This window comes from Mustela putorius, unplaced genomic scaffold (genome assembly GCF_011764305.1).
Source record: "Mustela putorius furo isolate JIRA1106 unplaced genomic scaffold, ASM1176430v1.1 tig00000450_pilon_pilon_pilon, whole genome shotgun sequence".
NCBI lineage: Eukaryota > Metazoa > Chordata > Mammalia > Carnivora > Mustelidae > Mustela > Mustela putorius.
In genome coordinates this window covers 15,535,643-15,561,503 of record NW_025421385.1, presented here as the reverse complement: position 1 = coordinate 15,561,503, position 25,861 = coordinate 15,535,643, and the positions used below count along the sequence as shown (strand labels likewise).

General features: G+C 45.0%; 1 protein-coding gene across 3 annotated transcripts in view; it reads left to right on the top strand.

Annotated features, from left to right (window-relative positions):
- Positions 1 to 24,892, top strand: part of PLEKHG1 (pleckstrin homology and RhoGEF domain containing G1) — a 216,491-nt gene extending 191,599 nt beyond the window's left edge. For all 3 annotated transcript variants that reach the window (XM_004753562.3, XM_013056735.1, XM_013056737.2), the window contains 8 exons: positions 26 to 121; positions 313 to 399; positions 5,609 to 5,642; positions 8,250 to 8,345; positions 10,046 to 10,084; positions 11,954 to 11,976; positions 14,169 to 15,813; positions 21,352 to 24,892. In XM_004753562.3, the coding sequence (XP_004753619.1) occupies positions 26 to 121; positions 313 to 399; positions 5,609 to 5,642; positions 8,250 to 8,345; positions 10,046 to 10,084; positions 11,954 to 11,976; positions 14,169 to 15,813; positions 21,352 to 22,415 (3,084 nt within the window). In that variant the 3' untranslated portion in view covers positions 22,416 to 24,892. The remainder of the gene's footprint in view (positions 1 to 25; positions 122 to 312; positions 400 to 5,608; positions 5,643 to 8,249; positions 8,346 to 10,045; positions 10,085 to 11,953; positions 11,977 to 14,168; positions 15,814 to 21,351) is intronic.
- The last annotated feature ends 969 nt before the right edge of the window (positions 24,893 to 25,861 follow it).

Genomic DNA, 25,861 nt, shown 5'->3' with positions numbered 1-25,861 from the left:
ACCCACCCTCTGCTATCCTGCGCAGTGCGGCAACCTCATGCTCGTGGAAGTGATTCCGAAGGAGCCGCTCAGCTTCAGCGTTTTCCACTATAAGAACCCGAAGCTGCAGCACACAGTTCAGGTAACAGCTGGGCCTTCTCAGCCCCACGGGGCTCACTCTTGGAAAGGAGGAGCACCATGTGTTGGCCGGCCTTTCCAGAGCCTTCTGGCTGCACGGCATGTTTCCCACTTTGTCAGAGGGTTATCAAAGGGTCTAATCTTGTGTGTTGGGGAGGCACAAGCCATCTGACTGTCCACGTTGCCTTCTGGTAGGCGAAGTCCCAGCAGGACAAGCGCCTGTGGGTTCTGCACCTGAAGAGGCTGATCCTGGAGAACCACGCAGCCAAGATTCCAGCAAAGGTAAGACATTGAGGTCAAAAAACAGGAAAACGTGAAGGAATTCAAGTCCCAGAAGGCTGCCAGGAATAAATGTTCATCTTCCAGATAAGGAAAATAGAGAGGATACAGATGGGGTCAACTCAACCCGTCAAGTACATTAAGAAGATTCACATATAGGGAAATTGTCAAAGGTTGTTTTGGTTTTTTTGTTTTTTTTTTTTTTTTATATTTATTAACTTACTTTAGAGAGAGAGAGCACAAGTAGGGGCAGGGGGAGAGAGTCCTCCAGGGGACTCCCTGCTGAGCTTGGAGCCTGACACGGGGCTTGATTCCAGGACCCTGAGATCATGACTTGAGCCAAAACCAAGAACCAGACGCTGCACCAACTGAGTCACCCAGTTGCCCCAAAGGTTTTTGTTGTTGTTGATGTTGTTATATTTTGTTTTGGGGCTTGAGCAAATTAAAATTAAGGAAAAGACTACAAGAAAATCTTGGGAGAACTAGTAGAATACATTTGTGAGAAGTGTTCAAAGCTCCACTAAGCACCCATCGTGATCAGAGCAAGCTTAGGTTCTGTGGGAATGTTAGGGAAAGAAGATAGAGACTCAGTTATGAAGGAATTTATCGATGAGAGAGCCAGCCATATAAACAAGAAACTGTTTGCTATAGAGGATGAATTAATAGAGGTATAAGCAAAGTATTCTGGAAGGACAAAATGTTCAATTACAGTTGAATGGGGGAAGGAAGGAAATGCCTCTTACCTACCTCAGTCTTGAAGGATGAGGACTGTTTTTATCGAGGGGAGGAAGAGGAAACCCAAGCTGAGGGAAGAGCATAAACAAAAACAAGGAGATGCAAATGGGTGCACCCTGGTCCCAGCCCACAGACGGTGCCTTGGTGGAAGGGCTGGGTCCTCAGGAGACGGAGCAGGTGGTGAGGCTGGAGAAGTGGAAGGCAGTCTGCTGGGCTGCGAAGGTGTCTAAAGGCACACACCAAGGAGTCTGACCATATGGGCAGTAGGAAAGTACTGAAGGCTGTGGAGGAGGGGGTTGGCATGATCTCCCCTGTGTTCTGAGCACGTAACTGCGGGGACAGGGTCATAAATGAGCTGAAGGAGTGACGCTGGCAGGAGGAGAAGAATCAGCCAGCCACCGCGGGGGTCTAGAAAACAGGCGAGGGGTCCTTCCGGGAGCCCCAGCAACAGAGGGGGAGCAGATGCAAACGCTCTCACAGAGGCAGAGGGAACGTAAGTTGCCCGTGAGGTGCATGAGGACAGAGAGAGAAATAGGAGTCAAGGATGAGTCAGGGGTTGGGCCCAGGAGACAGTGCTGAGTTCTGAGACAAGCTGCCAAGGGAAGGAACCGGTTGGGTGGGAGCAAGGAGCTCTCAGGGTAGCGTGTGTGGAGGCGAGTCAGCCCAGGTGGAAATTCAGGTCTTGGAAGCTGCGGATCTAGAGGCTCTCTTGACACAGACAGTCACTGAAGCCCTGAGCTTTGATAGGACGGCCCGGGAAAGTGAGCAAAGGAAAGAACCCCTGGGAATCCCATCTCAGTGATCCGCAAGCTGGTGGGGAGAACGAGCAGGGAGGGAGTAAGAAAACCGAAGGAGAAAGGCGTGGGGACAAGGGAAAGAAAGGATCTCAAAGAAGAAGAGGGTCGCTAGAGTCTCAAATGCCACAGACGGGACGGCACAGCCGATTCCAACAGGAGCGTCGAGATTTGGTTTGGCAACTAAGAGATCAGGGAGAGCTTGCGGGGCGTTAGAGAGAAATGCAGAAAGAAGCAGCAGCAGACGGAATGCAGACTTGAACAAACGCAGGAAAGATGCAAGGTGTTGGCTCGAGGAGGGGCAAGATGAGAGCGAGGCATCGGCGTAGGCGAACACCGTGGACGTGACAGTGGGCGGCGGGAAGGAGAGGGAATCGACGAGCCGAGGGGTGCTCTTTGGAACCCACCCCAGGAAGCGGGAGGGTGCGATCAGGAGCGCTGGTGAGAGAGTAGTCTGGGAAGGTGGGAACCTGCCTCCCAGAGCCGGGGGAGAAGAAAGATGATTCAGGGCTTTGAGATAGACTCAGATAAAGAATCTGATTTCCCTGGAGTTAGTGATGATGTCGTGTGTCGGGTTGGGGGAGCCCGGGTGGGGGGATCCCAGGTAGGTGTGGGCGCCCGAGGGAAAGTAATGAGCCTCAGAACACTTGCTAAAGGAAATGGACCAGTGTGTGAGGACGACTACAATAATTAATTTGTTCATCCAAGACCCGACAGAGGGGGTCACCACGGATCGGTGTGCTGAGGTCATTGGGAAATCCGCTCAGCAGCTTGGAAACTAGTGTCAAGGAACCAGGATACAGTTCCTGAGACCCAGCAGAGCCATGAAAGGGGAAGTTTAGCAGCAGGGAAATGTGGGTGCCAATCGGCACAGGCGTTGCACACGAGCCCCAAGCTGAATGGAGCATGAAGCCGACAGAGAGAACAGGCAGGGCTTGAAGGACGGCTGGCCTGCACATTCCAAACACTGGCTCAGCAGGAGTTGAAAGATGGGGAGATGGAAATACAGAGGTCTGGGGTCGAAAAGTGGACTTGGAGAGCTCTGGGTGCTGCTAGGGTCCTGGGGGCCGCTCTGATTGTATGTTGCTGTTCTGGAGTGGAAGGAACAGGCGATCAGAGATAAAGCCGCCAGGAGCTAAGGTGCGGGTCGAGAATGGATCATCCTATGGACGGTGAAGCGGCCCTTGCTGGGCTGGGGGAGGAGGGAAGTGGAGCAGAAGGTGGGCTGGTGGTCACGAGAATCGGACTGGGGGTGGCAGGGCTGCAGAATTAGGGCCAGGGACATTTCTGAGCAACGAGCGTCCGTTTGGCTCTATGTGTCTGAAGCTCGTTCTCTGGGGCTGTCCGCCTTGATTTGGCGCCCGGGAAATGAGTGTGCATAGATGTGTGTTGGGGCGAAGCGTGAGTCGCATCTCATCAGGGCGTTGTGAGAGGTGAAGTAAGTCAGGTGGAGAAGTGACTGTGTTTTCTTCCTGGTTAGTTACCCGGCTGCTGGCCCTGTGCCCCAGACCGCCCTGAGCAATGACAGAGTGGCTTTGATAGGCCCCGCCCACGGTTCACCTGTCTCCTGGGAAAATCAGAGCTGCCAAAGGACTCCCAAAGGCCATTACGAAACCAGACCGGCTTGCGTACCTGTCCTCTTTCTCCCACACAAGACCTGTGTGTTCCAGGCCGTTCTCCCTTGACGCATTAACATGGTTCAAACAGTCACAACAGAACTGACTGCACTCTTTTACCCAAATTTCTGACTTTTAGAATCTAAACCTTATTTTTTTCCCATGACGACGTCTTGAGCACACCTACAGTGGGCTGACCACTTTGTATTTCGCCCTCAGCAAAACACCTTCTGAGGAAGGTCTTACTCTCCCCATTCTAGAAAAGTCAGAACAGAAACTCAGCGGCGTGTGAGTTCTTTCTCTGCCCACATTTATAGAGCTCGTACGTGACTGAACCTGAGTCTGACCCAGGTCTGTCTGGGTGCACAGAGCAAGCATGAACCACATTCCACAGCGCTCCCAGGGGCAATGAAAATGCATTTATTTAATGTACTTGATCCACGGTGATGTAATAATAATTTTGTATTTTATTTAAGCAGGTATATTACTAATTTGAACTTTTCACTTCTTTCTTCAAGACTTCTTAGATCTTTTCCTCCAAAGCTTTCAAAATCTGTTTATTCCTAGTAAACAAAAGAAATGCCTAATGGGGAATTTTTGTAAACATCAAAAAAGCCTTACCATCTAACAAGGTTATCATGAGCTGTTGGAAATTCGTTCCTGTGACTCCCAACCTCCTTCCGGTGTTACGATTCAGTGATGGTCCCTGGCTGACCCCTAGAGGAAAATGTGGGAATAGTACTTTTCTGAAATTAAATGTCAAGATGGGGTGCAGGGGAAATACTAAGTCCTTAAAGTCTAAGTCTATAGATACCAGGAAACTTCTTGGAAATAAGCATTTTCTTTATTCAAATACATGATATTCACACTCACTCTGCTCTAGATTGAGAATAAAGATAAAAGTAGAGCCTTCTGCATGTTATTTTTTAAAGATTTTACTTATTTATTTGACAGAGAGAGATCACAAGTAGGCAGAGAGTCAGGCAGAGAGAGAGGGGGAGGCAGGCTCCCCGCTGAGCAGAGAGCCCAATGTGGGGCTCAATCCCAGGACCCTGGGATCATGACCTGGGCCGAAGGCAGAGGCTTAACCCACTGAGCCACCCAGGCGCCCCACCTTCTGCATTTTATATATCCACCTGGTTCTAGAAATGCACTTCACAGAAATTGAGCTCCTATCTGTGTTTGAAATTAGTTCCAACTAGTAACCTCAATCTGACTCTATGATAAAAACATCAATGTCATCAAAATCTAACCATTTGTTTTCTCAAACTTATAGTGTTGCATCCAGGGTTTTTTGTTTTTTGCTTTGTTTTTTTAACCTCCCTCCTGTCCTTTTTTTTTTTTTTAACTAAATATTACCAGTTACCCTAAACCTTTTTACTGTACTATCAGTGCAGTGTGGCAAAATACAACCAAATTATTTTTAAGATGATTTTTTGCCCAATGTTTGTAGGTTAAGTTATAGGACCCTTGAACTATGAAAATGACACAGGGGGCAAGAGAGGCTACTTAAAGTAATTTTTTTTTTCCCTCTCTGCATCCTCAGGCCACAGGATTCATGTTAGGATAATTAACTATCTTTTTATAATTCCCTAAACATTAATATTGTTGGCAGCAATAACAAATGAAAAGAAGCCTTCAAGCTTTAAAGCTGCGAATTTGGGGGTGGAGGGGAGAAGAAAGCCAGAGTAGAGGATTATCTGGCCGAGTCCCTTGGTGGGCAGGTGGTAATTCCATTGGGTTGAGTGCCTATCAAGTGAGTCTACCAGCACCCCTGAAAGTTGGGTCCTATCTTGCCCTTTAGGGCTTCCTCCCCGATGCGGGCTGTGAGCTTAGCGCTGGTCCTCCATTGCATAGCGTCCACTGTCCACCGGAGGGCGCTCGTCTGCTTGAAGCCCTTGAACTATGCGTTAGTACCTCAAAGAAATAATGAGTTGTTTAAAGCTTTTCATGAATCCCTTCTTCAAGTAGGATGTAGAGGTAAAATAGGTCTTCTGTATGACGACAGGTAATTTAAAGAAGAAACCAAAAGTAATTGCAATTAAAGCGATTCTTTCTTTCTTTCAGGCCAAGCAAGCAATACTTGAAATGGATGCCATTCGTAAGTTTCATTCTCTTAATACAATTTGAAATTTTGTCTCCTTGCATGTATCATATTTTCTAGCTTAGAATTTATAAAAAATTATCGGTTGTAAGAAAGGAGCAGCTCTCTGTTCACTGTGTTAAAAAACAGAGCCGGCAGACGGTGTGATCTCTCCTCACACGTTGGCTTGCTTGTATGTTGATTTAACCTGGTTTATCTGTGAGTCAGCCGTGAGGCTGGCCACGTGTCCAGATCTCTGTATCAACTAAGAATGTAAGACCTGCTGCCAGGGTCAAGGCTCACCCTCGCTTCCACCACCACCAGAAATCAGGGTTCCACACACTTCCCCCCACAGCCCCTCGGAGGGAAATCTATGTTGTTTACCTGCACAAATCATGCCAACAAGTTCGTTAACGGTTTCCCTGATGCAGGTTTCGTAATTACAGCAGCCGCCCCAGTGTGATTGTATTTCTAGGCTTAGAAAATGCGCAGGAAATAAATAGAGGTGAGGTCTGTCCTACAGAATCAAAACCTCATTCAACAGCGTTTATCACATCCTTGCTCTCTCCCGCATGAAACAGAGTAAGAAGAGAATCGATGGCTTTAGACTTACAACTGGGTCTGACAAAAACTCTCACCTACAGTGTTTGAAGTAATTTTTGAGGACTCTTGCCCCAGGTGCGAACACTGATTCGTGTCCCCTCCACGCAGCTGGAGGTTAGCTCTGCAGGGGAAACAAGAAGCGTTCGTGAGGTCGAAAGATGAACACCCCCCCCACCCCATGGCTGAGCCCCTCCGCCCCCATGTCATGCCCCATAGCTCCTGAGAGAGGTGACCTCTAAAAGAGGGCTAGGCTGGGACCCGCTGCCCTGACTTCTTGAAAAGCTCCTGTTTTATTCGGGGAAAGCACCTTAAGATTTTTTTTTTTTTTTTTAATAAAAACATTCTAAAGAGAAGGCAAGGTCATGGATGACCATGTTCGATTTAGGAGAAAAGATGGCGGAAGACGGCGGTCTGAAGCCGTCTGCACCAAGTCCTCGTTCCCAGCCTGGGGCGGGTTCGTGGACACCAGTAAGGTTCTGTGAGTTCATAGGACAATTTGGGGCCACTCATTGGTACGATGTCCCTTTCTCCCAGGCCCAAGGCTAGGCCAGAGCAGCCCGGCCGGGGAAGATCCCCTCCTTTGCCTCCTTTGCCCTACCTTGACTTTGGACTTGGCTGGGTATGAGCAAAGCAGGCCAGGCCACTGGGCCAAATGACCTCATTTAGGTAACTTTGCCACTGACATTGGACCAACATGTGTAGTCTTTACGATCCTCAGAACTCTCTAGAGTTTCGGACACTCTTAAAACCTTAACCCTAGTACAGCCACATCCCAAAATCGTTTACCCTCAGGCTTCATATGATCAGGGAAAGGGCTAGAGAACTTTAGGATTAGACCCAATTTTCTTTTTTTTTCTTTTCCTTTCCTTTCTTTTCTTTCTTTGTTTCTTTTCTTTTCTTTTTTTTTTTTTTTTAAGTAGGCTTCATGCCCGACATGGAGCTCAACAAGTGTCTTGAGGCCACAACCCTGAGATTAAGACCTGAGCTGAGATCAAGAGTCTGATGCTTAACCAGCTGAGACAACCAAGCACCCTAGACCCAATTTTCTTAATCTGAACTCCGTGTACCCCTTAGATAGGTAGAAAGACATAAACTGTGAAATTAAATGAAAATCCTGGGTGCCTGGGTGGCTCAGTTGGTTAAGCATCTGCCTTCGGCTCAGGTCATGATCCCAGAGTCCCGGGATCTAGTCCTGCATTATGCTCCTTGCTCAGTGGGGAGCCTGTTTCTCCCTCTTCCTCTCTCTCCCTTTCTCTCTCTCTCTCACTCTTGCTATCTCAAGAAAAGAAAAGCCATTTCCTGGTAAGAGAACTTAAAGCATTCATCAAATGTTCAAAAGAACAATGTCTAGAAAAATAGTAAGAGTCACCGTGCTGGAGGACAGCTTCCATCGGGGAAGAATAGCTCGACATCCCGCGCTAGCAGGTGGGGCAAGATGCCTGGCGAAACTGGACTGGCATGGAATTCTCCAGATGGCTCCGCCCTCCCTGACAGAGCCTTTGCTGTGGCCAGTCACCACAGCCTGTCCAGTGCCTTGTGACAAGTTCGGCTCCAGTGACATTTATTTTAATAGAATTTTCTGACCTCTGTGACTCCTCAAGTGGCAAATGATCCTGGGTGGCAGTAGGAGGTTAATGACACCCGACATGTTCTAACTAACTTCCTACAAAGGGTAAAGACAATGGCTATGGCTCTTTCCAGAAGCTAGTGAGGGCAAAAAAAGAGTACACAGAAAGAGCATGTGTGTGTGTGTGTGTGTGTGTGTGTGTGCGTGTGTGTGTGTGTAAGAGCCTGAGAGCACACACACGTGCAAGAAAGGCAGCTTACCTTGCTGACAGATTCCTGGAAGTCCCAAGTAACCCAAAAGTCCCGTGATACCTACTCAACACCAGTTATAGGAAGGAGAGACTGTACCATGTCTGATGAAAAAGAAGAAATCCAGAGAGAGCCGAGACAAATTGTACCCATCTGGGAAGTCACAGAACCCCTCCTTCTTATCAGTGTGTGTGGTTATCTTTTCAGATTATCCTGGGTTCTGTTACAGTCCTGACGGGGAGACGAAAGCATTGTGTGGTTCTAAAAATGGTTCTGCTCCATATCGGCTGAGGAGAAAGTCAGGTAAATAGGGGGTTGTGATCAAAATTTAATAATCTAGGGGGACAAGTAATGAAAGATCTTTTCTGTCCGACTGTCAGGCTTTCATTCTAAATAAAAAGTTTAGAACGAAAAGTTTCATTCTAAACTCTCTATTTTCTGCAGAATATAAAACATACCAATCAACTAATGTTGCTTTGCCACTTTTTCTTATCCACTGCATCTGACCACTAGCATGCAGCTACTTAAAACTTGTTGACTACCACTGGGGGGAAATTGTATCCTGTCAATGACACATACAAAAGACTTTTCAAGCCTAAACTTGTAACATGTGTTTGCTGAACCAGACTGTAGCATTCTCTCAGCCCTCAGATCTTTCTTTGACTTGAATCAGTATTTAGTGAGTCCCTACCTAACCCCTTGCACTGTGCTCAGGACCAGGGATGCAAGAGGAAATATACACATGATTCCTGCTTCTGGAGAAGTTATAGTCTGGTGGGAGAGTCAAAAAGGGTGAATAAGTACCAGCCCATAATAGACTGTGGTAGAGGCTAAGTGAGCAGAAGTGTGGCAAGACAAAGGAGAGAGAGGGGGGCTAACTGTGTAGGAAGGAGAGAGAAGGCTTCTCAGAGCAGAAGACCCGGGATGGAGTCTGGGGGCCAAGGAGCCAGCTGGGACAGGACTAGCATGTGCAAAGGTCCTGAGACTTGGGCCAGCATACGTTAGACCTCCAGTGGCAGTTGTGCAGCCTGGCTGAAACATGGGATGGAGGTAGAGGCAAGGAAGGCAAACCAGGAGAAGTGGCTGAAGCTTGACCCTGCAATGCTGCAGAAGAATTTTCAGCAATGAATGTTTGCCTTTTCAAAAGGGAATTCTGGGGGCCCTGGGTGGCTCAGTGGGTTAAAGCCTCTGCCTTCAGTTCAGATCATGATCCCACGGTCCTGGGATCAAGCCCCTCATTGGGCTCTCTGCTCAGCAGGGAGCCTGCTTCCTCCCTCTCTCTCTGCCTGCTTCTCTGCCTACTTGTGATCTCTGTCAAATAAATATGAAATCTTTTAAAAAAAAATAAAAAGGGAATTCTGCCTTGATGTGGAAACTGAGGGACACTGTCCATCTAGTTTGGAGAGAGATGATAAAGGCCTGGATTAAGACAGTGGGGGGAGGCAGGCCATTATTGGGATCCCACAGAACTATGATGGATCAAAACAGGAGAAATTTAGAATGATGTCCCGACAGCTACTTGAGCAGGTAATGTCAGTGACGACCGAGTTGAGAACTTGGTTAAAGAACAGTGACGGGAGGAGACTGGTGAGTTTGAAGCATGTTGGGTTGCTTGGTCTGTGCACATTGGGGAATCGTCAGATGGACAGTTAGCATTAGAAGTCTGAGGCTTGGGAGAGGAGTGCCTGAAGGACGTAAAATTGAACACTGTCACCTTATAGGTGGTGGTTGAAGCTAAGGAAATGGCTCTACTAGCTTTTGGGAGGGTAGTTTTCTGTTTTGTGATCCCCCGATTGAGCAGCTTAAATCTTACCCTACAGCTTTGTCAGAGTGGATGTCTTGCTGTTAAGTGTCTCTAAGCGATGGGGATTTAGGTATATTTGATTTAAAAAAAAAAATTTCTAGAGCTCAAATTATTTGCCTGTAAACTAATAATTCATTTATAAAGAAAAAAACCTTGATTTGGTCTTGGAAATGAAGGCGGCCTTATTTTTTTCTCCTAGAACCTTCCTCAAGGTCACATAAAGTTTTGAAGACCAGTGGTAAGTCCTAACATATCTTTTCTTTTTTCATTGTTACTGCTTTCCACTAAGTCAAACCCTACAAAAACATAAACACCACATAAATTACAGATTGACAGATTTTATTAATGTCTATAGTAGTACCCCCATTATAATCGAGTCCCACATCGGGCTCTCTGCTCAGCAGGGAGCCTGCTTCCCCCTCTCTCTCTGCCTGCCTCTCTACCTACTTGTGATCTCTCTCTCTCTGTCAAATAAGTAAGTAAAAGATTTTTTAAAAAAATAGCCCATTATATAATATAAAGCCAAATGATATAAAATGTCTGCACTGTCCAGTATAGATAACTGGCAGAAAAAGATTAATATCCCTATTATGTAAAGAAATCCCATACGTCAAAGAGAAGAGACAAAGGACTCTTTTAAAAGGTAGAGAGGTGCCTGGTGGCTGAGTCCCTTAGCGTACTGCTCATGGTTTCTGCTTAGGTCACGGTCTCATGGTCACGGGATTGAGCCGTGCATCAGGCCCCATGCTCAGGGCGGAGTCTGCTTCAGATTCTCTTTCTCTCTCAAATAAATAAATAAAATCTTTTACAAAGCATAATAAAAATAAAAGGCAGATAATATAATTGGGCAGTTCCCAAGAAAAAAACAGAAACCATCAATAAAATATATAAACGGTCATCCATGTTAGTAATCAGAAAAGCTATATATTTGAAGGAGATAAACAGAGGAAAGCTGTATGCGCCACCAAAAAATCTAGAAAACCAGGCCCTCCAAAACGGATGCTGTCTAAATTTCTGCATCCTTTTGAAGCAAAGTTTGGAGCATTTAAATTTAAAATCCACATCTACCCTTGACTCAACAATTTCACTTTTTTCACTTTTGTGAATTTCACAATATACACTTCCTGTATAGAAGGGCTCGCCCAGGTGTGGCTGGATCGAATTGCATGTGTGTGTTCCTTGTAGCATTTTTAAGAGGACAGCCCGTAAAATGCCCATCTAGCAGGAAAGAGTTAAATAAATGGTAGTATATCTTGTATTGCTGCATGGAGCATTCTGGAATTGTCAGAAAGAACGGAGTGCCTCCTTCCCTACTGACAAGCATGTCCATGCACACTTAGCAGGAAATGGGGGCCAAGGAGCCAGCTGGGACACCTTTATTTTACAAACAAAACTGTGCATTGTGGTGGGCTGGGGTCCGTGGGCATGGGAGCTTGGAAGAGGACCATCAAACTGCCAAGTATGGTAATTTCCACCAGGTAGGATCTACAGAGAGGATTCGATCACTGTTTACTTTATATGCTTCCATAACTGAACCCTGTTTAGAGATGAGCCACACATCATCGAGGTATCTGCAAGGATGTGGCGATATTCAGGTCCCCCAGAAACCCACCTGTACTGCTCCTTAGTACAGCGCCAGGGTGACCCCCAGTGATAAATGCTGTCTGTATCATTCAGGGAAGACCAATAAAGTATTTAAAAATTAACAGAAGCATGGTCTTGTGTTTAAGTGATTCTCATGGCTTAGGGCATATATTTCAAGAAATACATCTTTGGGGGGAAAATTTGAAACTTATTAACATACATTAATCTGTTGCTGTCAGGGATTAAGAAAAGAACTTGACCCTCAGATGTACATAAGGTTTGGGGGGTTTGGGGTTTTTGTTTTCTTTTGTTTTGTTTTGTTTTGTTTTTTAACATACACTGCAGGATATATAACGAGGAGAACTGCGAGGTATTTTCTGAGAATTAGGTCTAAAAGACCCAGAAGCCTCTCAGGCTTCAGTTACTAACAAGTGTTAAGATCCTATAAAATAGGGGTGCTTACCTATGTATGAGAACTATTTTTAATCCTCAAAAATTCTTTTAAAACCCTTGTATTTTTCAGAAACAGCACAAGACATCCAAAAGGTAAGCATGATCACATTTCTTATTTTGAAATGCTTACTCAGGCATCCTTTCTGGGTACCCTTCTGTATCCCATCCCCAGCCTATATTCCACATGTAAACAATTATTTCACATTTCGAGATGGACTTAAGTAAGGACTCGGCCTTATAACCTCCTCCCTCCCCCAGCTTCATTTCTCAGAACTAAGGCAACCATATCTTCATCTCCCCTTTCCCCCAGCTCTCACCTCAAAAGCTGTAAGGTTATCTAGGAAGTAACACAGGCAGCCCATTTTGCCACAAGACCAACACTCCTGCCTCCCAAAGGTTGCCCCCTTTTCAAAGCATTAGCCTTTGGTCACAGAGATCCCCTTCTAAGAATATGGTTCTGCTGCTTGTAGGAGAAGTAGGAGCCCATGTCCTATAATGAAACTTCACTCTATGAAGTTTGGACTTTTCTTTGTCCAATAAAAGCTAGGAGATGGGGGCATAAAAACGGTACACTCAATTGAAGAGTTAGACCCAAATGTATTACCGCTGAAGAGTCAATATTATATCCCAACCAGAGTAAACCATGTCCAACTGTCCACTGACCAATTGTCTAAGTTAACAACTCTTGGAGAACAGATTATGGTTTCTCGTTTAATGTCCTATATCTGTTAGGACGTGGTTATGAAACTCTCTCCCCACAATTTTCCTGCGCCACTTCTTAGCACAGGGCCCAAGTAACCCCACTAATAAACTTTGTATCTCCAGTATGTCCAGTAAAATGTCTAAAAATCAGCACTCTTACCTCAAAGTAATTTTCTTAAAATTAGAGCCTGTGAATTTCTTTCAGGAATACATATTTTTGTTTGGAAGCTTTTGAAATTTATTAGTTGGTTATTGTCCTGAAATAGAGCATGAGATTTTGATTTTTTTTTTTTAATCTACATTGTTTCCATTAACAAACACTGTGGGAGGTGCCCGGCTCTTCAAGGCACTAAACCAGGAGCACGGAGCTAAGCCCTGCTTGGTACCATGTTGGGGGATCACTCCACTAGCCCTTAATATGGAATCTCAAGAGCTTGATGAAACTTTTGACACTAGTGATCAAGCCAGGTCTCCATATGGGGATTAACTAAACCTCATAAAATTAGAAGACAAGAAAAAAGTACATTTCTGTACAGAAATGTACTTTTTTCTTGTCTTCTAATACTTGCCTTCTGTGCTTTCTGTACAGAAATGTACTTTTTTCTTAGTGGTCAAATCCCATCTCCTATCACACTAATGAACAATACCAAATGCAGGAAGAAGAGATGTACTAATGGTCAAAGAGTTTATAACAGGAATAAACTCTTAATAACAGCTTCACATTTCACCCAGAATACATATTCCAAGGCCACGCATGTGTATGTGTGTGTGTGCGTGTTGTGTGTGGTTTGGTTTTCTGATTAGAAATGAACATCACTCATATTTTATTTCCTAACAGGCATCTAAATACTACTTAATTAAATATATTTTGAAAGAAAGTAAAACATTCATTAGCTCATTAGTGGATTAAGTTACATATCTGCAACAAAGCCTCTTGGCCTAGAATCCCTAAACCAAGGCAATGCCAGTCAGGGGCATGGCAGGTCCACAGGTCACAGGGAAACCCTTAAGGGGTGCAATCGGATTACTGACAGCGGCTTCTGGTATACCAGAAACTACAATAAAACTCCTTGCAGTCAAGCCTCAAATAGAAACCAGATACAATGGCCCTTGATACCTATATATGTTCATTTATAAAATGTTATTTACCAAGGGCACGTCGAATTATTTGAAGTATTTAAGAGTTTTCTGAATTTTGCTGATTCCCTGCATTGGGGTAAGGGATTTGGAGTCAGACTTGGTTTGTGCCCTAACCTTTCTCACCACAGCAGAGAGCCTGGATTTCCTTACTGTGAAATTAATACAATCATGTCTACATCACAGAGCGATTACGAATGCTAAGTGTAGAGAATGTCTGCACATGGCCCAGCCTATTTCTAAGTAAATATCAGTTCCTGTCCTCCCTGTTCCTTTTGCAAAAAATCCAAAGTATGTTTCAACTCCATTAAAATCAACACTATTTACCGATCATTTACTTTAAGACTATTATAGTCCAGTGAGAGAGACAATGTGTAAAACCAGAGGAGTGTCCTATGGTGTGTCACGTCACTAAAGTTCAATCAACATGTTTCTACCCACCTCAGGTTTCCAGAGAGGAAGGGTCTCCCCAGCGGACCTCCACGGGGCCATCGCCTGCCCAGAGGAACAGCCAGCCGAGCAGTTCTGCCATTATCAGCGTGCTTCGCGGGGGAGGAGGCATCAGGAACATCTGGACGGACCACCAGATCAGACAAGCCCTGTTCCCGAGTCGTCGGTCCCCTCAGGAGAACGAGGATGACGAAGATGATTACCAGATGTTCGTGCCGTCCTTCTCCTCCTCAGACCTGAACTCCGCCAGGCTGTGTGAAGACAGCACTTCCAGTCGCCCCTGCAGTTGGCACATGGGACAGATTGAGCCCGCAGAGCCTGCCAGCTCTGGCCACCGGGTGGTCAGGCGGGCCAGCAGCGCTGGTGAGAGCAACACATGCGCTCCTGAAATAAGAATTAGGGACAGCGGCGGCTCTCAGTACAGCCCCCGACGGGAGCAGCAGGGTGACCCTAAAACAGAAGGACAGGACAGAATGACTCCCTTTGGGTCATCTATAGAGCTGACCCTCGATGATATAGACCACGTCTATGACAACATAAGTTATGAGGACTTAAAACTAATGGTTGCTAAACGGGAAGAAGCTGAGGCCATGTCCCCGACAACAGCCAAGGACCCTGTTCGCCCCAAGAGCACGCCAGAGTTCGCCTTCTCGAAGGCGCAGCCGGGCTCCGAGAAGAGCTCTCGGCATGCGGAGAGGGACGGAGCTTTAACAGGTCACCAGGCCCCGAACCAAAGCACACATGAACTCCAGATGGTCGAGGAGAACATCTACGACACCATAGGACTCCCAGATCCGCCCTCCCTGGACTTCAAATGCAGCAGCCTGACGCGCCCCAAGAGGAGCACCTTCCTAGGTCTGGAAGCCGACTTTGCGTGCTGTGACAGTCTGAGGCCCTTTGTTTCCCAGGACAGCCTCCAGTTCAGCGAGGACGAAACCCCTTACCCCCAGAGACCCTCCGATAACGACTACTTGAGTTTGCTCTATAACTCCTTCAGCTGCAACCTGTCTCTCGGTGATAAATCTATCTCTGACAAACTGTCTGAGGAAGTGGATGAAATCTGGAACGACCTGGAAAATTACATCAAGAAAAACGAAGTCAAAGCTAGAGACCGGCTCCTGGCAGCCTTTCCCGTCAGCCAAGAGGACGTGCCAGACAGGCTGCACTCTGAGAGCACCCCCGAGCTGGGGAGAGAGGCCGCGTGCTCCGCGTCTACCCTCTCGCTTCCTGAGGGCCACGCTTTCCTCACACCACTGAGAGACAAGCCTGGCAGAGCTGGCCGGACCAACTGCCCGTTTGAAGAGGACCTGATTACTAAAGAAGGCTCCTTGATGAGCCTTAACCGGCTGTCTCTGGCCAGTGAAACACCCACCCTGGAAAACCCTTATGACTTGGCCAACAGCAGTCTCTCCCAAACAGAATTGGAAAACCCTGCCCCTGGGATGGATGCCACAGATAAGACGAAAAGCAGGGTTTTTCTGATGGCCAGGCAGTATAGTCAGAAGATCAAGAAGGCAAATCAGCTTTTAAAAGTGAGAAACCCAGAGCTGGAACAGCCACTGGCCAGCCAGCAGCCTAAATCCTCGGACAAAGACCTGGCAGCCATCTTGGAAGAAAAGAAGCAAGGGGGTCCTGCCATCGGTACGTTCCTTCACACTGCTCTCCCTCCTTCTTGAAAGTAGCATGTTCTAAAAGTCCTTGAGACGGTGAGAACTTTGCCACCCAGACGCTCACGCTCTCCGACTGAGACCACAGCCTCACTAACAAGCACCAACAAGGCCGTTCCTAATGCTTTTCCTACTTTAGCCCACAGAGTCACTCAGGTTGGAGCCAGATTCAGTCTCGCAGGGTTTTGTTGTTTGTGTAACATTGTCATTACCAGACGTGACGGTTTAAGGAGTTTTCTCTAATCTGAAGTGTGAAAAATAGCGATCCGTTGAACTCGTAGCAGGTAGAGCTTTTCCATGTGTGGGTTGCTGTGTTGGGAGGAGTCGTGGCTTGTGTCAGCTTTGAAGATTTGGAAGCACATAGAATAGGGTTGCTCCAGAATCCCAGCCAACATGCCCCAACCCATCCTAACAGATGAAAAGGAGTCTTTTCCCACTTTCTAAAAGCTGGTCATGCTCTATCCTTAGGCGTTTCCTCAAATATTTCTCTTACCAGTTGAATTTTTGTTTAATAGTTGTCCTAAAATAGCCGGTGTCAGGCACAGGCTTGATCCAACAGCCTCAGTCTTCTCGGGGAGCTTCCAAAAAGTCTGATTCTTTTGGTCAAGCCACCTTTGTGGGGCAGAAAACTGGGATCTCTCAGGTATTATACTGATACGATGAGGGCTAAAGATTTGACCTCTTTCTCTGTTATAAAGAAGTGCAGAGACAAAACTTAACACCAAGACCCCAATCTCAGTCGAAGAACACAGGTGCGAGTGAGACAGGATTGTCATGGGGAGAAGAAACCCCAGGGCCCTGGCTCTCCCCTCAGGAGCTTTTCACCTCTAGGCCCAGAGAAATTTCTGGGGTTAGGCCCCAGAATCTGCAATTTAAAACAATGTGGCCTTTTGACCCTATTTTAAGAATCTCTGGTCTAGATTTTCTGACAGAGGACCACCTTGATATCAGATGAGAGGAGACCTTTCTCCAGTTAAAAGCAAAACCCAGATGACCAATATCAAGGCACACTGAGACAGGCAGCAGGACGGTGACATGGCTCATTGGGCCAGATTAATGCCACTAACCCCCTTCCTTTGAGACTGATGTCTTGATCTCTGCAAAAAAAAAAAAAAAAAAAAAAACAAAAAAAACAAAAAAAAACAGAGAATAAGAAGGGGATATCCAAATCCTAAATGAAGCCACACATTAAAAGTTACATGACAAGAATCTAGAGGGAATTTTCTTAAGTTTGGAAGTATTTAAGAATTGTATAAAGCTTTACTCTTTTTCTAGAGCTACACATAGAGTAAAATTTCCTATCAAATAGGGAAGGCACCGGAATTGGCTACCTGAAGGATTTTACTCTCTCTCTCGAGTTCTTCTTTTTAAATAAAGGTGAAAAGTGAATTTTGTATGAATGTAAGAGACCAGATGGCATATATTTTTCTCCTTGCAAGAATTTGCCAGAATTAATTCATGTCCCTTTTCCAGCACCAGGGCTGCTAAGCTGGTTTGTTATGACCCATGGAAAAAGTGACTGAGTTCCACCTGTAAAGGAGTATTTGGGAGCATAGATGGCATTGGAAGCAGTGGTATGTGACCCATGCCTCCGCTCACGGAACCTGGGCTGAGAGAGGATAGAACAGGGTTTCTGATGGTGATGGATTATGCCAGCAGACTGTTGTTTCAAGGGTGGTAATCACCTAAGCCCGGTTGTTTTGAATTTGGACCATCCATTAAAATGCAGAACTCAAACCTCCATGCTAAATCAGTAGGGCTTATAACTACCTTGAGTAGTCTTCTTTTTTACACACCTTTTAAGAATACATAGGCGTCCCTTTGGGGTTTTCTTTTGCTTCTTTTTACCTTTCATTTGTTCTCCTTTTGGTGTTGCCTACTGATGTCTTCTTGGGATCCCATGGGATCTTTTCTCAGCTCTGCGTCTGTGTCCTCTCTTGACATGGTAGGCTACTACCGACATTCTCCCCAACCAAGAGGAGGAGATCTCTCCAAAGTCATCTTCTGAGAGTGGGGTCTCCCCCGCTCTCTGGCAGAAGCACGTCCCTAGGGCCTGCCGTCTCTCGGACCTGAGGAATCTTCATCTGGGTGGATCGAGACCGCTTCCTGTGCCCATTAGGCTTTCAATCAGTTGACATGATGACTCCTTTTCTCTCTCTTGTTTATCTGGGCACAGGACGTCGTAATCGAACGGACCGATTCTCCAGACTTCTTCGTATGGGCCTTGCCACTTTGCCAGGAGCTTGCTCTCGGTGTTGTACGGAAGGAGGAACGCCCTATTCACCTGCTGAAACTCTCGAGCACCTTTATTGAACTCTCTGGCAGGGGTTTACAGGCCCCGGGTCAGATTTCTGCCTCTAAACCACCTGTCCAGGTCTAGTCACTCTCACCGTCCAGAGCCTGCTGTAGTAGAACAAGAACATTCTTGTTCAGTCAGACCTCCCTCCTCATAGTCTTTGAGGCCAATGAGGCCTTTGGGTTCCCTTTCTGGGTGATGTTTTATATGGGGGGAAACTCCATACAGGCTTGAGGGATTTTCCTTTTTGTGTAGCGAAGGCAAAATCACATTTTATGCTATGGTCTACATTTCAAGCAGCATCAGAAGCTTTGATTTTAATCCTCTGTCTTGAAAACAGTCTACCTCATACTTTTCTCAGCAAGGATCATTTTCAGTTTTTATCTGGAATCCTAAGAATGCCACACTTTTAAACTTCCAAAAGAGAAATAAACCAGAGACAGCCCTGAGGTTGTCCTGAATTGAGAATATACATAGTCTATAAAGGGTATGAATGCCAGAACTGGGATGATGGGGAACTTTGATCCACCTAATACTAAGGTTTTTAGACCAGAGATGTCCTCTTGGACTGCCTAATTCCCACCTGACTGGTTAAAGAAAGCTAATGACAGCTGTTGCTTTGGAACCATTCTCTTATTCACGTTGCCATCAAACAAGTTATGCCAAGCTGAGACGAAAAAAAACTCTAAAACTGTATATTATCTATCTGTGAGATACTTTTTATTCCAAATTAATAAGTGGCCAACTTTTTATCATCCAGAGATAAACTGTGCCCATTATGCATTATCAATGGAAGCATTTTAATCAAAGGCCACTTTCCTGCTTCCTCTTCTTTTCTGCTATGCCCCTGATTCTCTAGGCCGCCTGTCACTCTCTGCGGTCTGGTCTTACAGAAAGCACATCCACTTTTAACACTATGCTTCAAAGAAGGAAGTCCAAAAATTATCTCAATAAGTAGTTCTCGAGACCAATTCGTATCTAGAATTCTACTTGGTGCTCAGTATGGACTGTTCTCCCAAGAGTGAACATGGGCTAGTGGGAGTGATAAACTAGTCCGTGTCTCCAAACGAGCAATATGAGATTGTGTGCGTGTTCGCGTGCGTGTCCGTGATCGCGTGTGCAGCCAAGACTCAGTGTTGGGGTCCACACGAAGTACAGAAGACTTCAGAGAACTGGATTAGAAAATGATTCATGGAAAGGGAAGGGCTTAGAGAGGGTCTTGAGCGGCTAATAGGATCTGATGAAGCAAAGGAAGAAGAAGAATGTGATTAGGAAGAAAGAGGCATGGGAAATATTGTGGCTATTTTGAGTCATGCATGGTTTCAGATCATCTGGCCTTTCGTCTGAAGTCAAAAGCTGATTGTTCATACATGACTCTGTGGTTAAACTTTGGTACTGAAAGAGCTGACCAAATGTTTCAATCAGCTCTCATGGCTTTCCCCAAAATTGCCATCTTATTGGAACCTTGTGAAAATTCAGGGCCTTCCTGACTTAGTTGTGGGATCGCGCGTGGGGCCATCATATAGATGAGAATGGTCTGGGCAGGGCTAGCTGATGTTCAGGTGCAACTGCTACCCATGACTCTGTCTCAAGGTCCAGCTGCCTTTGTCTGGGCTTCGTACTGAATGGAACAGTGTAGACTTCAGAATGGCTAACACAGACACTTTGGTGCTCATGTAGACTTTCAGTCTCGTAAGAGCCAAACTTAATTGGTATTGACAGTTTTTACTATGCCAGTCAAGGAACAATAGTTCAAGTTCTTGTTACTAGAAATTCTGAACTAATCTTCTCTGTGCTTCCAAGGAATTTGGACTCGAAAGCCTGAAGGATCTAAATGTAGGCTCTATGAGAAGTTAAACAGATGACTTTACCCTGATTTGGGGGATTTGGGAGGCAAACAGTCTGAGAAGGTTGCAATTAAATGCACACAGAATAACAGCGCTTATCATCTGTCCTCATAGAAGAAAAGAGTCGAAAGAAATGGCAGAAACCCAACTGAATTTTTTATTTAAATTCAAGGAATAATTTACTAACAGTAGGTCACTAAAAATATAAATAGCTTAAAAAGAAAGTGCATATCACTTGCTGGTCATCATAGATGGGAGAGATCCCCTTTGTGGAGACTGTGGAGACATGGTCTGGGCAATTTATAGGACGCATGGAATTCTTAGGTTCTAGGGCAGTCGTGTGGATACCTGGATTGGGGTGATGGTGGTGGCGGCAGGGTGGGGACAGCTCTTGAAATAGACATCTCTGGGCTCTGTCTCTTAAATCATTCCAGGCCCAAGAGAATATTCTATCCATAGCATGGTTCTGTAAATGTCTTAAAAAATGTCTGTGTAATCCACTGTCTATGTACTCTGAAGTGGAGAAGAAGGGAGATTGACCTCATAGCTGAATCTGAAGTAGCAGTAGCTTTCACGGACATAACAAGTCAAATCCTGTTCGGGACAAATACTAGAGAGCATTACACTCTCAATTAAATGCACAGATGATTCATTCTCAATACCTTGGGGGCCTAGACCTCAGTGCCTGGCTTCTTGGTGGTAGGAAAGTAGACGTGGCCCAGTCAACAGACATGGTTCTGAAATCCCGGAAGGGAGGGCCTCCTGTAGACGCCGGTTTCCCAGACAGTGGCATTGGATGGAAATACAGGAACAGCCACCAGGAGCAGACTCTTCTGGGCGTCCTTGTCTGAGAGCATTTAAGACTAGTGAGAAGTCAGGGGCAGCTACTGCTTGATGGATTGTGTCATCTTCCTTTTTCTGACTACTTGAGTAATTTGTCATTGGCCAGGGTTTAAGTACTGGCCTTCTTGTTTTTAGGATGCCTGGTTTGTTTGTTTTTTAGCACGGACACAGTTTCATGCTTATAAAGAACACTAGGAATTTTCATTACAAACAGCAAACATTTACAGACCTAAATAAAATAAAAATAATCCAGAATTCAATCAGATTAAATGAATTTGTAGGGGACCTTTTTTTTTTTTTTTACATTTTTATGTTTGATTAAACTATGGATTATTTTATTGAGTTCGCATTGATTACTAGTCAGTGATGTAGTAGTCAGTGATGACTCATCCTCAAATGTAAAGGTCCTGTCTATTTATATTTTTAAAATCGGTCCATTAGGATGTTCGATTTTTAGGTTTTTTTTTAATCTTTGCATGTGGAACTATTCCTCTGTATGTTTATTGTTTGCGTATTTGCCTTCCAGGTGCCAGGATAGCTGAGTATTCCCAACTGTACGACCAGATCGTATTCAGAGAGACTCCCTCCAAGCCTCAGAAGGATGTCTGGGCCAGCCCTCCAGAAACTCGCAGCCCCAGGTCCCCATCACCTTCCCAGGCCCAACAGAGCAGCGAGGACTGGCTTTTGCATTCCACCTACAGTAATGGAGAATTAGCGGATTTCTGTCCCCGGCCGGAGCCCAACTTGAAGTCGAAACATCCCACTCCAGAGACCAGTACAAAAAGCATCCCGAGACAGCTGTCCACGGCTTGCTCTGTGCCTTCCCTTCCGTCCTCTGACCCTCTGCTGGGCTCCGTGCAGAGACACAGCGTGATAGTCAGTCAGCCCAGCCAGGAGCTCTCTCTCCAGGGCTACCTGTACAACTCCTTGGGTCGGACAGGCCTCAGTGGTAGATGTCAGCCTTATAGCCGGTCCCAGTCCTCTTCCTCTATCCTGATAAACCAGTCAGTGGACTCCATCAGCTACCCCGGCGAGGGCGGAAGGAAACAGCTGCTGTCTTTAGGCAAAAGTCCGAGGTGTGAGAGTCACCAGGACGTGCGGCCCGGCCTGGCCGACTCCTGCCAGCAGGGCACTGAAAAACGCTCCGATCTCACGCTCCGAGACTCCCAGAAGGTTCTGGTAGTAAATAGAAGTTTACCCTTAAATGCCCAAAGAGCGACACAGAACTATTTCTCCAATTTCAAAGAGACTGGAGGAGACGAAGACGACTACGTGGAAATCAAGTCAGAAGAAGACGAGCCGGAGGCAGAGCTCTCCCAGGGCCAGAGGAAGATGTGTGACCCACGGGCTGTGGAGGCTGGCTTGTCGGAGGGCGCCTGCAGCAACCACCCCTCTTACTCCTTGAACAGTCCGTGCTCTCCAAAAAAGCCAGTAAGCGACAAGCTGGGGATGTCCCCCTATCTGGCATCCTATAGCGACCCGGACAAACTGAGTGACTATCTCTGGAGGGGGCCGTCTCCCAACCAGCAAAACATCGTCCAGTCGCTGAGGGAAAAATTTCAGTGTCTCAGTTCAAGCAGCTTTGCCTGAGGCTCTTTGGAGAAGTCACCCAAGTCCGTGTCACAGGGGGGCTCATGAAGGACAGATCCCGGGAGGTGTTTTCTATGCCCCAGATTAAAACAATTTTGTAATACCCCAGGAGTGTCAACCATGCTTTCTTCCATGGCACAACTTTTAGAAACGGCTGCCAGGGCAGCCGGGGTTGTACTGTCCGACCAGTGTCAGCCTCTCACGGGGTGTCTTCCTGACGCTGACTGTCTTCATGTTTCATGTAAGTCAATCTTACTTGAAAATTTTTAGGTTTTTCTTTTTTTTTTTTTTTTTAAAAACCTGGTGGCCATGATAGTTTCTCCTGTGTCCTGGCAAGAGTGCCCCGAGTCTAAGAAAGGCAGCACTCCTCTCCTCTCCAGAAGCCACGAGTAGTTGGATTCTAAGACCCAAAGGCAGCTAGGAGGCCTTTTCACATTGTTTGAAAGAGGAAGGGAAACTAAAGCTGCTCAACGGATTATGCCCAGCACACCTGCCATTTTGGTTCCATTCGGGACAAGACCCTAGAATCACGTAAGCTAGAGATCTCTCGTGGGAGCGTACGTGCACCCTGCCCGTCTCACTCTGCGTGGGTTGCTCCTACATCTGTTCACTGTATCGTAGAAATCGGGTAGCTATGGGACGTTAGGGGGAGCAAGACCGATTCTCTAGAACCAAAGATCCTTACCTGTATTCCTGGACACATTCCAGAGAATGTACTGCTTGTTGTGTTTAGTTTTGATGGCTGGAGTCAAAGGAACGATCTCCTCCAGGGCTCAAAGGAAACTATGACCAAGAAAATGCAAATGGACTTAACTGTTAGAAAGCATGGGGACAGCTTGCTGATCGGCAGGGGTGGAAGTAGGGGCTCTCCGTGCAATATTTTTGTGTGTATCTCTAATCAACACAAAGTAAACTGTGAGCTAAACTCAAACGCTTTAGGGCCACCCTTTGCAGAACAGTTTATCATGTGTACTTTCCTGAGTTCTGTATCTCAGACCAATGACCTGATCCCCAGCCTTGAGGATTTCGTTGGCTGCAATGAAATTTATTTGCTAAACTCAACATAACATGGGGGCCTTTTCTCATTGTTTTGAGGCACATAAAAGAATTGGATCTTTGGCTACTAAGCTCTGACTAATATTCTTTGATGTTGTCATTACAGTCTTCAAACAACAGTCCCTTGTGATAATCAGGGACCAATCTAAGGATTTATGGGAGGGAACAGAAAATTAAAAGCAAGGCCTTATGAGTAAAAAGCAAAAATCAAAGAAGCAAAAAGGAAAAGTGAAGGCCGATCTGTTGCTATTTCATAAAAATGTTCTGTTTTATGGAAGACTCCAGTCAATCCAACAAGGATGTTTTCTCAAACAAGAATGTAATATTCTCCTTTCAAGCAATTTTACATTCTAGAACCTCTTCCCCAGTGGGTTCAATTTTCATTGATATCAAGGGGATCTGGGCTTTCTATTTAAAGGGAATCTCTGATACTGATTTCAATCGGTGACCTCTAACCATAATTCTTTTCCTCTTCTTAAAGTCCTGCACCTCTGTTTCTTAACCATGAAACGTCAGATGTGACCATCCTCATTTTATAAACAGGTACTTCTGGCACTCGTTTTTTCCTTTTAAATAACAAAAAAGAACCCCAGTTTCTTGCTTCTCTATACACTTCCTTCTTCTAGCAGCTTATAAAACCAAGTCTGTGTTGAATGGCATGGTTCTAGAAACATTCCTGCTTTCCCTGCCTTTCTTTAAACTCAATACAAGTTTCCAAGAGTAAGAGTATCAGAAAAGACAAGCCCCATAGGGAAAGTATGTTCTTAGACTTGCAAGAGGTCGTCACAGGTGGGTTTGCAAAACAAAGTTACCTGATTTTTCTTGTCCTAAGAGTGAAGTTTCCTATTTTTGCCTTTTAGTTTGTATGAGCCCCAATTCTATATTATCCATATATTACGGTGGTGTCTTACTCTCAGACATTATTAATTCATCATACCAGTGTCTCATTACACGGCTTCGATGTGACCTACAGGAGTATTCTCTGCTGCACGAAGGTGGATATCTTGCTTTATAAAATGTCTGTGTAGTTGTCTTTATGTTCTAGGCCAAGTCTTTAGCTTCATAGACCACTTCTGTCAACCAGGATGCAGATTTTGAGAGCTGTGTGTATATGTATAATCATGTTTGTGTTTTTCCTCAAAGTTACCAGTTAAATGCTTCTGTTTCAGATAGTTTCATTTGGAGGTGGGGTAAAATTGTATATAATTGGGGGGGGAGTTATATGTACTTAAAAGTATGACAAGTTCTTATTAGGGCTCTGTACTGAAGGTTCAATTGTTTTTTTTAAGTTCACTTTTCACCTACTCTTTGTGCAAAAAAAAAAAAATGCATCTAGGAAAAGATAGTTTAAATATTGTATATAAGATAATGAAAGTTAGTAATGCTCATTATTTAATAAAGTTTGTAAAGTACAAAGTCAATTACAGTGTGAATTAGTGTGTTTGTTCTAGGAATGTCAAGATTTCTCCAGACTACATTGTGTTAACTCTGTCTTGTCTTATGAGCCAGGCAGATAATGGTTCAGCGTTAATGACGATACACAATGTTTCAGTGACAGCATATTTTCTGTATCTTTGGATTACTTTTAAAACACTGAATTTAGTGTCTGGGATAGTATGTGTTTTCTTGATAGGTGGCTAAGTTACATGGATCACTAGATTATCTTTTTTTTTTATTTTTTTTACTTTGTAATAACAGAAGTCATCTTTGTAAATATTTCATTATTGAATCAAAAAAAATTAAAACTTTGGGAGCACAAATTCAGATTTTTTTTTTTTTTTGGTGTGTAACTCCATGTTCTAAATTTTTTTTTGACAAAAATTGTACAGAGAACAGAAGCATGTTAATATAAATTGGTAATTATAGGCCATGTCTTAAGCAATTCTATTTCCAAATATAAGCATAATATCCTATCCCAACATAGCAAAAATATATATCACCTAACTTTCTTTATACAGAAGAAAATACATTTTTCTTGAGAGTGTTTTAAAGTGGAGAATTTCTACACCTCACACTGAGGATCCATCGGATTTATCTTACCTTTTCCGCCCTGAGATTGAAAGTAGGTGGGGTTTTCTGGAAGTTGTGGAAGGTCAATTTATTTATATTTTTTAAGATTTGACTTATTTTATAGAGTGAGCAAAAGAGCACAAGCAAGGGGAGTGACCATGGGAGAAGGAGAAGCAGGCTCCCTGCTCCTCCGGGAGCCACGAGGGGCTGGACCCAGAGAGCCAGAGGCAGACGATTCATCACCTGAGCCACCCAGGTGGGTGGCTCACCCACCCTTGCAAGGTCAATTTAGAGAAGTACATGATAGTAAAAATAATGAATACTGCTATGCTGAAAATAAATTAAAAAATAAAATAAATAAATAAATAAAATAAAATAAA